Source organism: Cuculus canorus, chromosome 9 (assembly GCF_017976375.1).
Source record: "Cuculus canorus isolate bCucCan1 chromosome 9, bCucCan1.pri, whole genome shotgun sequence".
Taxonomy (NCBI): domain Eukaryota; kingdom Metazoa; phylum Chordata; class Aves; order Cuculiformes; family Cuculidae; genus Cuculus; species Cuculus canorus.
The window spans coordinates 12,690,576-12,709,200 of record NC_071409.1 but is presented as its reverse complement, the minus strand read 5'-3'; the positions used below and the strand labels follow the sequence as shown (position 1 = coordinate 12,709,200).

Below are 18,625 nucleotides of genomic sequence, written 5' to 3'. Positions count from 1 at the left end.
AAGCTGCAAGTGAGAATCCATATTACCATTTTCAAACTCAGTTCAAGGCAGCGAAGTTTCACATTAAGACGACTGTGGTGACTCAGTCAGGCCCTCTGTTGTGTACATCTGTCTTCTCAACTCTTCACTGTCATTTGCAGAGATGTCAGCTTGTCTCGCTACTTGGAAAAGTGCGGTTTACAAACCTACAGACTCATCAAGAAATGCAAGAACCATTGTTCCATTTACTATGGATCCTGCCTAGAAAAAATCTTATGTAAATGAAAACGCTGGGAACAGGAAAAGTTGAATCAAATACTGAAGAAACAGGAAAAAGTCCAATCCCATCATCAGAGACTACAGTGGACAGAACTGCATTGCAACATTTGTGAAAGGAGACAAATGCTCTTCTGTTGCAAATTGGGAGCTAAACTTAAAGCACTGGAAAACTCTGAACTCTCTTCTTGTTTCCAAGTAAATCTTTCTCTTTTGAATGTCTACTGTCATTAGTTCAAGGTTCATTATGTAATAGGGAAGGGATAGAAACTAATTTTATTTTTACCTAAAAAAGTCAAAAAATCCTAAAAAAAAAACCTCCTTCCCCAAAGCCTCCAAGCTTACCCTATCTCCAGGAATCACGAATTTATATAAAGCATCCTTGACCTGACAAAATCACCGTTTAGAAGAATGCTACACAGCAGCAAAGGAAAGGTGGACAAAAAAAAGAGTCTATATGCACATTAAATGCCTCATGATACAGCACCATGTACTTTCCATGAATCACAGTCAGCCAAATGCTTTCATAACTTGGCTTGTATATTCATATCTAACCAGTGCAAACCAATTAGCAGCTCTTTTCAAATAGCTAAATACAATATTTCCTTATGGCTAGAGACATCTTGTTTCAAAATAGCCCAATGCAAAATTTGCAGCATTGAAGTAAAACAACAAAATTTTAGTTTGCAAGTAATTCTGCTGGCCTAGGAGATCGGAATTTCTGAATCATTACCATTTTATTATTGGAAAGAAACGAGCTTTGCTTTCACAGAAAACAATCATCATGCAGTTTAGACAGAGAGTGCTCACATCTCCAGACGGAGAAAAAGAGGGAGGAAGGATGGGAGAGAGTGAGGCTTAAGTGCAAATGCAACCCTGCCTATGACATGGAAACCACCGGTGCATTTGCACTGTAGGCTGAGGCTGGACAAGTAAATACGCATCTCCTGTGTAAGCACAGACTATTTCTCCCCCCCTTAGATAGCTAACAGGATCCAGCCCTTCCCACCACTTAAAATTCAATACTGTAAGAGACTGCCGACTTCTCTGTACATCGGAAGCAATGGGGGAAGCAAACAAAGCTGCTTTACTTCCCTCTAATCTTTCTCCCTTGTGTGCCTGCACCAGATGGTGCTGAGCTGCAGGTCGGAGAGAGATAATAAACCCAGAGGAAAAAAAATGGTAATATTAGGTTATAAAACAACTGACCTTCAAATATGACATCAGCTCCTGTTTAATTGATGGTACAAGTCCAGACAGACAGACGCATGCACACTGGGATACCCATATTCAGCACCTTCCTTTCTAATATGGGAAGAAGCCACGCGGCAGCACCATCAAAACAGTCTGTTCAAACTTTACAGGTATGAGAATAAGAAGAGAAAAAGGCAATGTGTCCGTTTACCTTGAGACAGGCAGACCCACTCTGGGAAAGCATTCTTGCTGGAAGTGGTTTTGATTAAAACCCTGGTCCAATATCACCAGTCTCTACTGATGACAGCCTGCCTAACTCACTGTAAGCAAAGTGAAGCAACTCCGGAGTTAGAAAACATACATCTTACAGAAAAGGAAAATTAGCAAATATAAGTGATTTTAAGCTTCTGGCTACTGTGGTCCAGACCTTTATTTCCAGCTGCCATCACTGTGAACACTGCTATGAACACTGGTTTGGAACAACGTGTTGAGGACCAGGGATATCCTGCTTTGGTCAAGCACAAGCTCTGGAAAACTCTGCCACAGCATACTGTAAAATTTTGCAGTCTTTTTTGATACGCTGCTTTCAGACATTTCCCACCAGCCTAGCACTTGATATATGTCCAACTTCAGGATAAAGAAAGTAAAACACGCTAAAGAGGACTCCTGTTGACAGAAAGGCCTGTGCTAGGCTACGGTAAGAAAGATGTACTCTGAGTACTCTTGCGGCAAAGATGACAGACAACGGTCTCTGCTAGGGGACTGCGCATGTCATGTCGTACTCAAGGAAGCCGCCTGCACTGTACACTGAGTTGCAAGACTCTATGGCTATGTTTTGCCAGTCTCAAGGGAAATTTATACAGAGGCTTCCAGCAACAAGGGACAAAGCCACATTAAGTGACAACACCGAGCAGTTCAGTATTTATTAGACATGTACAAAAATAAAATAGCTTGCTGTAAGCAGCTCAGTGCTGAAACACTGAAGTTCAGTTTTCTTGCTGCTTCAAAGATGCTTCACTTGGGAAGGAACAAAGCCAACAGCAGAGCCACTCAGCCACTGTGTCCCAATGGAGCGTCTGCACCCAGCCACCAATACAAACATCCCCCTTCACATCACAGCCGTACCAAGTCTGCCTGGCTCTGCTCTCTAGAGCCAAACAGACACCTGGACATTGGCCAGCACACAAGGTCCCTCAAATTACTGGTTGCTTGTCCTCTGAACAGCCTTTTAACTTCCTGTTGTCCTCAGGAACCAAAGGTTGTCACAGGGTGCTGGCAGGTAAAGTGCCTTCCTAAGGACTCAGAAATTTTGCACAGAGCTTGGAACTGGGACAGTAGTCATTTAACATCTAGCATTAAAAGCAGTTTAAAATTTAATGGTCAGAGCATAATAAATCCCATCCAGACATTTTTAGCTTGCAAGCCAGGCCATAAACTGAGCAGAAATAGATTTGTTAGGAATTATTTTAAGTGTATTTTGTAGAAAGCATAAGCCTTGGATTGCCTCAAATCACAGCTTTGTCCAACACCTATATGAGAAGACACTGGGTCAGGAAAACAGATACTCGAGCAACAATATTTGCCAGTTAAAATACATAGGACCAAGAAACAAGGATTAAGGCAGAACAAAGCTGAAGAGCAGTGCAAAACTGGAGCATTATCCTCCTCAGTGCAGAACAGAATAGCAACAACCCTAAAAATAACCCTGTATTATCCTCCAGAATCACACTGGGTTCTCATTTGGGTCCAGGTTGCTTCTTACACTGCACTTGCTATCTCAAACAGCTTGAATCGCTGCCTAGTAATCAAGTGTGGCACTAGAGACCTGCATGTGTAGGAACGCTGTGCCAAGAGAGTTTGGATGGAACTCCAAGATGCACTGTTGGGATCTTTCAGATATGCTGGTCACACCAGTGTTCTGCCACGCGGAGGTCAGATTTTGTTGCCTTCCTTTGTCAGCAGGCTGTCAAAGCCAATAGGAGGACCTTCTACTACCCACCAGAAGCAGAGACAGGGGCTAAGGAGTGCATTCCTGCACCCCTTGTTACCATACCTGCTAGAAAACAAACCCACAGACTCAGGCTGCCCTGCTGTGACACACACGGAGCAAAGACACACAGGATACAGATCCGTGGGCAAAGTCAAACAGGCAGCAGGGCATGTGGGACCAACTTCGTTCCTATCTCCCCTCCACACGGGTCAACAGCAGACCGCCCACATCCTCCAACAATTCAAGTAGCTGAAGGCTAAAGATGGGGTTACTTTAGCACTGAGGGGACATCAAAAGAGAGAGGTTTTCACCAGTGATACCAGTTCCATCCTTCCATACACTCTCTCCTCCTACCTCCTTAGACCAATTGCTTCTGTAACTTGGGGCAATACACCACTAACTACAGCCTCTTCGATATCCCAGTCAGTAAAGTTTTAACGCCTTAAAAGCAAAGGGGTTGGGAGACTGGATGGTGAAAGGAGAGGAGATGGTGAAAAGAGAGGACTGAAGCCGTGCTGCATTAGCGAAAGAAAGAGGCCTCTCTCCAGCTCTTTGATGTTGGCTCCTGCTGTTCTAATGGAACCTTACCGGGAAAATAAATCTTTAGTTAAAGAACACTGCAAACAACCACAATGAGGCTTTATCGTGGCAACACCAGCCCCACTGCGGCTTCTAAAGCTCCTGGTTGAACAGAGGGTGAGCAGCAGCAATCTCATACCGTGCTGAAGTCCACATTCCTAAAATTCCCCAGCGCATGCAGCTATACTCAGAGAAGGCAGCTTAGTGGCTCGGGGGTTATTAGCTGTGAGTTCAGGTTCAGATGTGCCATGGGACAGAGGTCAGGGCATAGATACAGCTCCTTGTCTTTCACTTGAAAATCTTCAAGCACTCTCAGCATAGCACCTTCAGTGTCCTCTCTCCACCCACTGACTGCACAAAGCAATTTTTGCTTGCATTCCTCCAGCCATTAAAGCCTGAATAAGTACTGTAAGGTCTCCGGAGCTGGAGATCCACACTGCAGCAGTCTTCTGGGAGGTCTCATGAAAACAGCAGCAAGCAGCTTCCACTCTAACCCCCGATAACCACTACATCAGTGTGACGGAGGAGGATAGTGTTAATATGCAGCAAGAATCAACAAGCCTTCTTATTTCTTATTCCAAAGCGAAGACAAAGATGGGTTTTGTTCAGCTAAGCAGTACAGCCAAGCCTTGCAAGAAAGGCAGGACAAAATGTGGGTATTTTTTATTCTGGTTTGGATTGAGGCTCTTGAAACAGGATATGCATGATTACTTCATAAAGGAAAGTAAAAAATTGGAAATGTATATTAAAAATACTTTTAAGTGCTCTACACTTGTCCAGTAACACTGCTACTCTGGAGACAAAGAGGACTGGAAGAGGGGGGGACAAAACTGGGAAGAAAATCTAATGCTTCAAATTTAATCTGTCCCAACTTCAGAACAGGAAGGAGTCATCAAACCTTTCTGAGTTTTAGAACAGAAGAGAGATGGAAACAAACATCTGATTTCAGGATATATTTTAGAAAAAACAGGGCACACTAACACTAAAGAATTAAAGCTAACACGTAGCAGGAAAGTGAAAGAAGGTCCCTAAATTCCCTACACCTTCAGCACACAAAGACATAGCAATCTGAGAAAAAGAACTGTGAAGGTAGAGAATTCATTTCTATTATATGGTAGAAGATTTGTTAGTCAAATCACACAATTCTTTTTTTAAATTTATTCATTTGCAGTGTTTAATAGGAACATTTTCAGCGTTAAGAGTCTGAGCTGTATTTGGCAGCTACAGTGCTAATAAGAAATAGTTAAAATACCTTGGTCCTTCAGCTCCTTTAAAATGTCTTGTGGCAGAAGCAGATGTGCTGTTTGACCAGGAAATTAGTTGTCTTGGAGACATCTTCACATACCACAGCAGCTCAGTCAGTCACTTTGAGTGACACCAGCTAGCAGTCTGCAAATTAACTTCAAACAGAAAATGAGGATATCAAAGCCATTGGAAAAGAAATCATCACCTGCAAGAAACATGCTGTTCATCTGCCATACATTGCTAGCTGGAGTGAAAGATGAGAGCTGTGATCTCAAAGTGCACTGCCACCTCCCTGCGTAATTAGGTCACTAAGAGGCTAACAGTGTTCCTGTTCATACAACCATTTATATAAAAAATATAATCTGTGCTGTTCTATCACAATCAGTTCCAGGTCAAACCTGCAGGCATAACTTCTAAAAAAGAAAGTTACCATAAGGTTAGGCAAAGAGGCAATCCAGAAGCGCCACCACCTTTATAACTAAACCACACGGATACATCTACAAAGCAAGCAGGCAGTTCTACAGCATCAGGCATCAGTTTACAAAGACTACCAAGTAATTATTTCCAAGGCAAACCATCACCCCAGATTATTATTTGATCTGATAAAAAACAATGCTTATCTTCTACTCACCCCAAAGGAATGCTAAAAAGATGTGATTGTCACAAATAAAAGAGGAACCCATCCTGCCCAGCTCAAAGATGCAGACAGAGGTGCATCAAACTCCCCCTTGAGAGCACTAAACACACAAAATGCAAAAGCACAAAGTGAGTCAAAGGCCAGATAAATTAGATTCATGCCAGTACATGTATTACTCCATGTCTGGGATTCAGAAGTGTGAGAAACAAGACATCTTTAACCACCCTCAAAACACATCTCTCACCTGGCAACAGGCCTTCTGTTGGGCTTTCTCCTGCTCCAAAAGACAGACTGATACTCCAGTCTGATCCAGGTGCTGGATCTAGTGAAACATGGACCAAAGACATCCACCAAGCATCCTCAATTCTCTTAAGCACAAGGGCTGATGATCCAGAATAGTCAGAACTGACAGATATTTACTCTTCTCCAGACGCCTGAGGTCCAATGGAGATTGCGTTCCCCCAAGGACTTGCACAAGAACAGAAAGACGCACTTAATGACTCGACATCTTTGCTAACTCAATAGATTCTGAAACCACAAATCTGTTAACTCTGGGTCTTCGTATTTGCAGCACAGAATGTACAGGCAACTTTCCTGCATCATTTTTTTAATAGTACCACATACAACTTGGGAGTCGCCCAACTCCTGTGCAAACAGGGGTGCAGGGGAAGGCTTAAAAACTTCAGGAAAAAAGACACTGTCCCTGTAGAGAAGATACCTGTCAACAGCTCCACTTCAGGGGAAAAAGAAAAGCCTTGTCCCAGCTGTAATGAAAGGTTCCCCTGGGCAGCAAAAAGAGTAGCTTTGCTCACAGAATATTTGCACCTTGGATGAATTAGTTAATGTGTGTTGAACGCTTTGGAAATTGTAAAGTCGTATATAATCAGTAAGGATTGTTGTTTATTATTGTCTTGGTGCACAGCAGCGGAAACTAGAGCCATTTACAGACGCAAATTAAGAACAACAGGAGGTCTATCGACATGCTGTGGGTCTGGGGATTTTGTTCATTTGTCTCCCATACTCCCGTTTCCCTCAGACGGAAATCTCTTCGATTGGAATCCTACAATCCTCATCAAGCAGGGCTGGCCTTGGCTCAAGGTAGCGTGTCAGAGTGGAACAGCTCTGCTGAGAGGGGATGAGACCTCCATCTGCAAACCTAGGTTATATCACCTCTCAACAGCACTCTCCTACACTCCAAAGCACTGCCAGCACTACCCTTGAAGAGCAAACATTTTCCACCTAAATTATTTGTTTGGAGCAGAGGCAGACAGAAAATACAATAAAATAAAAGCTCATACATGTTTCCAAGGTAAAGAAAGGGTTAGTTGAAAAAAGTTGAGAACTCAGTGACATACGCATAGAGTGATTCATAGATACAAACAATGTCTTACAAGAATGATCTCAACATAATAGCAGATTTTCAGACTGAGATTTCCTTACCTGGATTGTTAAAAAGCAGCTTAGATAAAAAGATGGATCTTAACCTCCTGTGGGCAGCGCAGGTGAAGGAGTGAAAGGGATTGTCCAGTTTTTAAGCTCAGGAGCGCCCTATGTTTCTAGAACCAGAATTTAGACTTAAGAAGATGAAAATATTTTTTTTTTAACTTTGATTTTCCAGATTAACTTGTAACTTAACTCTGCAGCTCTGACAACGTGCAGATAGTTTTGCTGAGTGCTTACATAGCACATATGCACCCCCCCCAAGATAATTAAAATAACTCCACAGACACAGTCATTCTTTGATATTACAAGCCTATGTCAAAGTAATCATTTTCAGCACAACACTGCTGCCTCAACTGCATGCTTTGCACATTCCCAAAATTCACAGGACAGTGGGAAAAATTTGGAGCACAGGGTCAAGTTCTAACACACAACTTAGCATATAAAACAATCCTCTCTGACAAATGCTCAAACTGTAGTAGCTCTTTTTGTCTCAATACTGCACTTAGATGTGCATTGTACATTGGATAAACCCCCAAGCATTTAATTCAGAAAATGCAGCTAGTTCAGAGACGTGCTCCACTTGCAGAGAGAATTGCATTCCTCTCATTCTCCTCAGGTTACTGCCTGCTTAGTATATAGTTGCCCTATGGTCTATGAAATACAGACATTTCAGCAACTCGGGCTTTGAGGGCCTAATATCAAGGGGCTAATATTAATACCTGGTCTGCCATTCAGCACACTGTATGCAACTTTCAAAAGGCAAATTTCAGAGACAGAAGGCAACGGAGCCCCTGAAGTGTTGTTACAGTGACATTCCCTCCTTATTTGCAGAGCTGCAAATTCTTTTATGAATACCAATTCAACCAAAAGTTTAAAATAAACATAAATTCACTGCCTGTGCTGGAACAGAAGCAAGCTCTGCTGGCTGTATCACAAGCACTCATCACTGGAGAGCAGCTGCACAGCTCTGAGCACAGATCTGCATCCATACCTGGGCTTCAGAATCATATATAACAACAAGCAATATGTTTAGGCACCTCTCAATCAATATACCCAAACTGCTCTGAATGCGGGCAAAGGAAGAAGTGTATTTAGAAGGAGATTAGAGTATTTCCCCCCTTCTCCTGGGACAAGACTTATTTAACTTTAATGCAGTCAGCAGTTCCCCTGTTTGCACTCAACTCCAGATTCCTCAATGCACCAGGGAATGCTGTACAATCACATTCAAGAGTGGCGATATAAAAAAAGTTTACATGAATTGTTCACAAAGAACTGACAAGAGCTTGCAAGTTCCTGCAAAATGCCCTCTAGAACAGGTTCCGGTCACACGGAGCTAGGGACAGAGATTAGAGTTATCAGCTTTGACACTCAGCAGGAATGTGTCACAAAGGATTAAATCATTATATCGTGAAGTGTCAGTAAACGTAGCTTTCCTGCTGTTCTACCACTAAGTTATACATTAATTAGTGAGGTACAAAACAAACATGAAATATCTCCAAGCATCTGCCTGTGGATCAGGCCCAGCCAGAGCTATTAGCACAGGATTCCTTTCCAAGGGGAGTTACCCAAAGTATCACCAGGTCTTCAAGAAGTCCATTAAAATGAGAAGAAGTGATGAAGGGAAAAGCACAGAAGCTAACTGCAGTATTTGTCTTAGCATTTTTTGATAGCTGTTTAATACAGCTCCTTCCTCATAACCTCAGCACCTAATTTGCTAAACAAGGTCATATACACACCGATGAATAAAAACATCCTTCCCTGTGAGAGGTGTGGAGTAGTGCCAAAAAGATCCTACAATATGAACAGGAGACTTTGGATATAACATTTTAGAACAGAAAAGGCACATGGCCTAACAGATAATGCAGTAAATCAAGAACTGACTTTGTTCTTTCCAGATTTAACTGCCGGCATTTCCTAGCTGCTCAGCAGTTCTGGACCAAATCTTTAACGAACTCTCACTCCATCAGAGGGTGGAAGAAATTCCACATGGTCTGACTACAGCAAAGAAGATCTAAGCAGATCAACAATATCCCACAGGTAAACCTCTATTTTTCACCTAAATCATGACTTTAGAAATGTGTCATTGGACAAAATAAATAAAGAATAATAAAAAGAAATTCTCTGCCAATTCCTTACAGCTACCCTAGCAGGACTTCTAGCTTTGGCCATGTTTTGCATTTGTCCCTTGCTTTCTGTCTCAAACTGCTGCCTCCTACTTCTTGGCATTTCCTGACTGACAATTACATCAGAATGTGGCCAGGATGCATTCTTTAAACTAATTTGTCCCAGTTTTGCTTTGGTATCCCTTTGGTATAAAATAAGATTACTTGCTAGAACTGCCTAACTGGGTCAAGTTGTAATCTCTCTCTCAGTGACTGAACTGTACTTGATCTTTACAACGCTAGATGAATACCCAATAACAGAATGACTATTTGCCTTCACTATTTAAATACTTTCTGAGGCTGGGCTCCCAAAACCAGACTTTTTTTTCCCCAGCTTCAGTCTCAGAGGGTTGCATGGTTAAACCATTCTATCATGAAGAACAGCAACACCACAATGTTCCACTACTGTGGTACCACCTTACCTTTTCACAGACTACTGAAGCACAGGAGATGAGGAAGGCTGCTGTTAGTACCAAGGTGCCTCTATGTATCATTACATTCAGAATCCTGCGTAGGTCTGTGTAAATATGGGGGCAGCTCAGAATGGAACATATGTCTAGGGTGTCCTGACTCAGTGCTTTACCTATAGAGTGATTTTCTTTGGCTGAAATGGGTGCTACCCACCTCTTGCTTCATCAACTGAAGCCACCCAGAGCTGTGTAAACTTCAGCCCACAGCCCTAAATATGAGTGGGTGGAAGCAGCTACCACTGCTGTTTCACAGACATGGATATTATGAACTTTATAGTAATTAATCACCCCCACTCAGCGGTATGCAAATTGTACTTTTGACACCAGCATGCACATAACAAAATGCATTAACAACCTTCTAATTAAATGCTTTAAATTAGATTAAAATCGCACTGTCTGACAGATGAAATGTAACGCATTAACAGGATTGTTGTAGCTTCCTTAGGGTCAAGTGTTTATTAAAAGCTCAAAAGTCAAATATGTTGAGGAAATGGAAATTTATCTTTCTCAAACTGAAAGCTACAGCACATATTGATTCCATTACAACCAGAAAGTCACCGAAATGGTGCTTTGAAAGAACTGCAGAAAGTTTACATAATACAGAAGTACATGATTCAGGGACCTGTCAGGTTGGCTGAAGTACTAAGGTGCAGATTAATCCTCCCAGTCCAGGACAATTGCTATTTGCAGTAAAAGGGAATGCAACAGAGTGGTTGAAATAAAAGCAAATAGTGAAGGCCTCTTTATTAAAGAAAGAATCTACAGCAGCATCTGTCAACGGGAAAATCAGCTATTCCTGAAAGATTTATTTTTTAATGTCTCATAAGCCGCCTTCCAGTTGCACTAGCAAAAAAAAGAAGGCAACCTTCACATTTTTGTTAGTCAAGACAGTAAGCCAGTCGTAAACCTTCTCTGGATATAAAATTCATAGTTAGGATGGGCATTCTATGATATATGCTTGCAAGTTCGAATAAAGCTACAGTTCAGTCTCCTCGCCTCATGTCCCTCTACTAGTCATCAAAATAGGACTTGGGCAAATAACTTTAGACATCCACCTAAAGACCATTTTTCAGCTCTCTCACCCTCACTTCTATGCAGGCACCCCCCTCTTTTCTTAATAAGGGAAAGTTCTGCGAGCACAACATCAAAAGCTGCCTTCTGCTTTAGGTCCCATGATAGGTCCTCTGCTTTTCTGAGTTAAAAAGCAGGGCAGATGATACCTTTCTTTGGTTCTCTCCAGAACTCTATCTACTCTACACTTGCTTCATACCCCAAAGACAGGCAAATTAAAGAAAGTCTAAATGTAACACAGTATGTTGTGCTGATGAACAAACTGTTACTCTGAGGGAACTTTACCTCCTTGTTCTGAGGACAGCAGGGAAAGCTACCAATGAGCAGAATTAATGCTTTTATTTTAGGATATGGAACTTAACCTATCCCAGCTGTAAGCTGGTAAAGGAAAACCTGCCCTAGGACGTATGCCACCATACAAAATGCAAAGAAAAAAAGCTACAGCTCTTGCTTCTCAAGTTAGTTTCATACATGAGCATCACTCACCCATAGGTGATAGACTCAACAGCAGGGCACTTCTCTTACACTCAAATAAAGTCTATTTATGCCAGAGCTCCAACCTGCAGGTGCCACCACAGGGTTTCACAGACGCGCCTGGAGGTACAATCCAATCGTCATCTCAATCACTGTTCACAGTGTCATGCTGAAGCAGCCCTGGCAACTGAAGCCCCTTTGACTGGAGGCAGAGCTAACCTCTTAGCTGTAACCAGATTTCCTCCTGGCACTCTCTCACTTAACCTGGAGTACAAACAGCTCAGGTCCGACATGGACACAAAAGGCAACACAGGGAAGGGTTTCAGACATGTTCCTCAGAAAATAATTTTTCCAGCAAAAGGACTGTGACATGTACAGGGGCCTGAGTGTACATGTGAAGGCACAAGAAAAGACGCAAAACTTTTAGCTGTATAGGAGATGGATAAAGCCAGCAGAAACCTGGCTTTTGTCAAATAAAAATGAAGAAAGACAACCCTGACTATCCAAGTAACTTGCACATCTCAGAGATTCCCTTTGAGAAGGCAGGACCAATACATCCTGAATCTCCGCTAGACTGGATTCTGCCTATGTGCTGCTCTGGGTCTCCGAGTACACATCCGTCTTATAAATTACCAACCTAACAATAAAACATGTTCTCCAGCCTTCCTGAGCAAGATTGTATTTGCCTTTAATTTAGCTTCACCTATAAAATAGTCAGCTGCCTAAAAGAAAGTTGAACAACTGGTTTCTGCCTAGAATAATTCCAAATGTTTTAGCATTCATGCAAAGCAATGTGGAAGAAAAAGAAAAGTCAAATCCCAACAACTTGCGTATCCTGGTTACCATCCTCCACTATAATTATAAAATTGCCCTTAAAATATAATTGCATAATTGGGCTTGGCAAATATTCACCTAACTCTTTCACAAATAGCTCCACAGACTGAAGGAACAGGCAGTGGGCAGTCTGACAAGCCTGCCATAAGAATTTGTGCCCTTAAGGCATGTTCCTATTACACTAAATACTTTGCATCACAACCTAATGTTTCAAAACAGTAGTTGAGTAAGTGAAGTACCAGCACCTTAAAACCAATGGAGAGAAAGATTTTTAAGCTATTTTCACTGCACACTTAGAGCAGCAATCATTTATGTCAACCCTTTTTAATTAGTTAAATAGAAAGAATCCCTAGTTAAATGAAATTGGTTGACTTCTGGTAGCTACAACCAAGAAGAACCAATATGCCTTGCTGGGATTACTCTACCAGCACAGCACCCTGTCCCTTAAGGAAAAAAAAAAAACCAACATACCCCCCACATACAACCACAAATGCAAACACAGAAACATGTGGCCTGCAGAGAGAGGAGACTCAAAAGAAGCCAGAAATACAATCTGCAATACAGTAAGGTTGTTTTTAACAGCTGTGCATTATGCATTCAGCAGTGCAGGGAATGTCAGCAGGGAGCCTTTATTAACATAGGCCTCAGAATACAGTGTGCTCCTATCATGATTGGCCTCTCTTGAGAAAAGGCGAACACACACAAAAGACTTAACCCTAGAGAGATCATTCCAATCCTGTTGCTATTTCATCAGCTCGACATCACAACAGAAACCAGAGAATTTCCATCATCTATCATAGACAAGCAGGTAATACTTCCAACAATGCCTGAAATCTAATGTACAACAGAAGGTTTCATCAGCAAGCTATGCCAGGTATGGAAAGGGAGGAAAAATGCCACACAAAGCCACGCAACAGTCACACTATGAATGTTGTTCTGCCACACAGACCTTGGGGACAGGGGAGGGCCGCAAAATGCTTCTCTTATAGAAGACGCTAATAGAAGCAAGCTGTCATCAGGACAGCTGTGTTCTCACAGCAATCTGCACCTCCACTGTAAAAATTTTGGAGGCCCCGCCAGTCTAAGAAACATCTGGAAGCCTTGCTACAGATGCAGGGGCCAGCAGATTAACTCACTCCATTTGGGAAGCCAACACTGGCAGCAGAAACCTTTGACTGATGCCAGCTCTACCTCCACTATGAGACTTGCCTCTATCACAAACACTTGTTAGCACGCCCAGCCCAGCAAAGAGCCAACGCCAGAGAAAAGTGAAATGCTCTGAGAATAGGCTCACCACCTCTCCTGTATCAGGTGCTGATACAAGCTCTCTAGAGGTCTTGTCAACAGCTCTAAGTTGCAGCAGACTGCAAATTCTCAAAGTGTGGCCTGTCCTGGCTGGCAGCTCCAGTTCTCTCCCACAGCAGTGAAAACCAAAAAAGCACTTTAGGACAAATTTAATCCAGTCCTTCCCCTGATTTGGGGGGGAGAGAGCAATGAGAGGAAAGAGAATAGCATGAAATATCCTGAGCGTCCCTCTTCTTACTCAACAGAGAAGAAAAAGTCAACAGAGAAGAAAAAAGGAAACAAAACACCAACCTGAACAGCCTGAAAACTGCTCTAGACAACTGAATGCCAGTGTGTGTCAGGAGGGGAAGGAAATAACTCTGTAACCTCTGTATTTATTCATACCTCCTTGCTCTTTTATTTTCTTCTCCTCTTGTTAAAACACAAGAGTCAGTATCCCTAATAGCATGATCTGCTTTGAGGTAGTAATTGCACTAGAAATTTCAAGGGGCTGTTTAATACATAATGTTCTAGCTCCCAAAAGCAAAATATACAGCTTTTTTAAGCCTAGCAAATCTGTGCATCACACACATTTTTATTTAGGTGCTGAACCAAAAGAGACAGGTACTGTTTATTAAAGAAGCTTCCTTGAAGTACTTGTACTGCAGGAATGATACTCTTTAGGCCAGGTGACCTAAAAGGTTTTGTAATACGAGTTCTATGCAGTTCCCATCACAATAGCAGGAAGCGCTTTAAAAATAAAAATATCATTGACTGTAATATCGTCACTCGATAAAAATACTCCTTTATCACTCTTGAAGCACAAAAATCCCCACAAATCAAGTCACAGGGAGACTAATTGACTCCTTTCATGACTGGGAGACAGAGACCTGTTCTCTCAGCCAGCCCAGTGCCCAGAACATAAGACTGTCTTGCCTCCACTCTTCTTCTTGATTGATCCATCCTTCCCTTCCTTTGAGGCTCAGTTATACCTATGTCAAAGAGTCAAGTACTTATCAGGCACAGCCCAGTGTGAGTAGAGGGAGTCACCCAGCAAAAGCACCAAAAGACACCTGTTGTTCTGTGTGGGGTGTTAGCAAGACCATATGGTCTTGTTGACTATGAATGGGATGCCCAGGAACTGCCCACATTCAGGAAATACTCACTTCCCCTATCAGATCGGTAGTACATTTTCAGTCCTATTCTAATGCTTAGGGCACAATATTTTAGACAAAGGCAGGACAAGCAGTTCCTCTCCCTAATTTTATCACAGCCCAGCACCTAAGAACTCCCTGAGTTCAGTCCCTAATAGCCAGGGCAAGACAACAGACAAAAAAAGAGTTAACATGAACAGAAAGCAAAGATCTGACCTAGAGGGCAAGCCATGCAGAGTACAAACATCTGAGAATATGCATAAAGTCTCCTCGCCTATCATTCATCCACCAATTACACACCAATGTAATTAAATCAGGAAAGCTACGTTTAATTTTCCTATCATCACCAGATGAGATAAAAGCAGTATGTATGGGAGGGATCAGGCACAAGGGAAAGAGCTATTTATTAATAAGTTAAATCATTTTAGATTTAAGAGCCTCTGGCTAAGAAGGGTCTGATCAACAAACACAACTTCTGGCTCTAACACAGAGAAATCAGACAACCCATCTTGATTTCTGGGCTCAGTCCTTAAGTCTCTTCTTTTATTCAGAAACAAGTCTCATTGAAAATTGCCAGGAATAACTTAAACAGAAATATAGCTTTTGTTAAAATTTCATTTTTAGTATATATATCAGTACTAAAAAATGCTCATCTCCTAGCCATTATATTAACAAAGATAGCCACATTGATTTACGTTATTTCTAAACAACCTAGTGCTCCCTGTTTTCATGAACAACAAGGCATCAGGCTGCATTCGCAGAAATACAAGGCATGTTCCAGCCCATTTTTCTTCTTTCTTCTATTGCCTTTTCCCACATGATGCAGGAAGAAATGCCGTAGTCTCTGTCCCCTGCAAAGTAATGCTTAAAAAGGACCATATAAAGCTTTCTCTACTTGCTAGCCATACACCCAGAACTGCTGCTCTGGCTGTTTTCTCTACACTCTCCTTTGCCTCATCCCATCCAGCCCTGCTTCCTCAGCCAGTTTATTTAAAGCTCTGACTGAAAAAATATATCAGATCGTAATAGTGGATGACTGCCACAGGATCAGGTTTTCAATAACAAAAATCCTACAGGCTTTGATGCAACCATGGCTTCACCACATCAATTTGTTTAAACAGGAAGGGAAAAATATTTATAACGGCATCTATAAATATATACGCAACTGACTTTTCAAGTTGTTGTCCTTGTTCTCAAGCTAAATTTAGTCTGCTTGTATCCTGTCCAGCCCTTGGTAAAAAAGGAACACACACAAAATCGTGCAAACCCCACAGCACGCAATTATACTTACTCAGCTACCTTACAAGATAAGCAGATAGACAGGTGGGTTCTCATTTAGTGAGTGTTCATGGCTTGAGGATGTGATCTACAACAGTGATTATCCTGACACAGAAAATAAAATAACTATTATTGCAATAGGATAGCTCTGTGCTTCTGAATGAAAACAGTGATGTAGGTTATTCCCAGTGCAGACCGCACACTTGGTTTGCACTAAATATGCTTTGAGGGTGTATGTACACCACCGAGTTACAAAGAGCCACTCACTGGCCACACCTGCTGTTTACCAGTGCCCTTATTTTACACGCAGAAATGTTTGAGAAACCCCAGGTGACTCATTCCAAGGTCCAACCCGTGCGTTCGAGAGCATCCTTTAGTATCCCGAAGGCTCTCATTCTTGTGAGCCATTTCTTAATCAAAATACTGTAAATATTTATCAGGAACTGACTACCTAAAGAATGAGGGTTGTTAAGATTACCAGTGGAATGACTAAGAAGCCTTAGTCATGCCAGAGCCCAGGTGATTACTGCGAGGACCAACACGTTTCACCCTGGTTTAGGGCTCCCTGCCCGGGACCCAAAGTTCCAGGCAGAGGAGGGCTCCCCCGACACGATCTGACTCGCTCCTCTCGCTCCAAGTTTTGCAACCTAAGCAAGAAACGCAGTTCAGAGGATGCTCCCGCACAAGCACCGGCCGGTCAAAATCACCCAAACAAGCCGAGCAGAAACAAAGTATCTGCGTTTCTTACAGCCTCGGGAGCTGGAAGAGGATGGGGGGGGATGAAACAATAAAGGATCGGGGATCCCTCTCCCGGGTGTCCCCGCTCGGGGGGTCCCTGCAGGAGGGTCCCTGTCCCGGGGGTCCCCGCTCGGGGAGGTCTCTGTCCCGGGGGGTCCCCGCGGTCCCTGCCTGGGGGGTCCTCGCCCGGCGCCGCGCCCGCCCGCGGTCCCTGCCCTACCCAGCATGGAGAAGATGAAGTCCTTGGCCGTGTGGATCTCCAGGGCTCGCTGGTCGTCATACTCCCTCTGGTCGTGTTTAGTGAATTCCTGGATGAGTTTATTCAATTCCTCCACCCTGGCTCCCGATCGGAAATCCAGCTCCGGGAAGGGAGGTTTGCTGGTGGTGCCGGCGGACCCTGCCTTGCTGGCGAGCGGCGCCGCCATCTTCATGCAAGGGGAGGGAAAAAAAAAAAAAAAAAAAAAAAAAGGTAAAAAAAGAGTGAGGGGGAAGAAAGAGGAAAAGAAAAAAAAAAAAAAAAAAAAAGAGGGGTTTGCAACGTTGCGATGGAAGAATGCGAGCGGCGCCGCGGCGAGCCCGGGCGCGGGGGCTGCTGCGCGCAGCGGGGCCAGGAGGCGCAGGGCGGCGCCGCGATCAACAAGCGCCCGCCGAGCCCCGCCCGCAGAGCCCCCGCCCGCGGAGCTCCGCAAGCACCGCCCGCGCAGCCCCTCCGCGGAGCCCCTCCGAGCACCGCCCGCGCAGCCCCTCCGCGGAGCTCCCGCTCGCACGGGGGGCCGAGGCCGGAGCGGGGCTGCGGGGGCTCAGGCTGCAGCCAGATCGCTGGGTCGGGATAAAATTCCTATTTTTTTAAAATATTTTCTTCTAATTTAAATTTAATTTTAAACTTCAGCAAAAGCGTTGTCCTGCGAGTGGATTAATAACCGGCTGGGAACTCCGCTCCTCCCACATGTTCCCGAAGCATTCTGTGTTTATCCCTTTTTTTGCTCCATAAAGCATCCTGAAGATTGTGAAGTGTTTTTATATATACACTGACAAAGTAATGTTATCCTGTCTTAGGAGCAATGACCAAGATAAAGCACTGCTGTACTTGAGACCAACCCTGCCTGGAAGCTCCTGGGAGCTACATAGACAAAGGGTGGGAGGGAAAATGGGATCTCGGAGGACTTGCCTGAGGTCAAGGCAGCCTGTGGCAAGGAGCCCAGACCTCTGATCTCCATCCATTCCCCCATTGCCGAGAATACACTCTTTTCTTCTGTACATATTTTTAATGCTTCTCTAACTTTTCAACCTGGAGTGGTTTTCTCCCTTTACCCTGATCTTAAAGTCCCGTCATTGAGCATACATAGCATAATCTGTTATTTACCTTAGTGCATCCACTGGAAGAACTGTGTCTTCCTGCCCAGGGAGTGTACAAATATATTGTGTTAGCCTTCTACAGGGCATTTTGGATGCTATGGCACTGATGCAAACTGCTTGGATATGTATTATCCTCTCAAGATTCTTGGCAGGAAACAAAGCTTTCAGGTCAGTACCAGACCATGGTAAATTGTGCCTACTGAAATTAGGCATGAGGCATTCAGAGGAAAAAACAGGAAGGTGAAACTGAGCTCAGAGTGAAGAGGTGACAGGATGATTTCCCTGATGCATAGCAAACACAGATGCCAGTGTTTAGACCTGAGCTCGGGGACGTGGCTTGGTTCCTCCAGACGGCTAATCTTGATCCGAAGTGGGAGTTCAGCGCCTTGCAGTGCGACCTTAGCTGAAACGGAATGAAAATCAAGGGTGGGCTTGGAGCCTGTAACAGAAACCAGAGCCCG

The 18,625-nt window shown here is 43.4% G+C and overlaps 1 protein-coding gene across 3 annotated transcripts in view; it reads right to left on the bottom strand.

The window, feature by feature from the left end:
• The window catches only part of MB21D2 (Mab-21 domain containing 2), a 63,578-nt gene extending 46,312 nt beyond the window's left edge, over positions 1-17,266 (bottom strand). The window contains exons 1-2 of one of the 3 annotated variants that reach the window (XM_054074874.1): positions 17,029-17,168; positions 5,271-5,418 (exon numbers count right to left, since the gene is read on the bottom strand). Coding sequence is in view for 1 of the 3 variants with exons in the window: in XM_009565608.2 (XP_009563903.2) it covers positions 17,029-17,239 (211 nt within the window). In the remaining 2 variants the exon portion in view is untranslated. Of the gene's footprint in view, positions 1-5,270; positions 5,419-5,894; positions 7,351-17,028 lie in introns of those variants that run through there. The other 2 variants (XM_054074873.1, XM_009565608.2) reach the window with 2 other exon arrangements.
• Between the last annotated feature and the right edge of the window lie 1,359 nt (positions 17,267-18,625).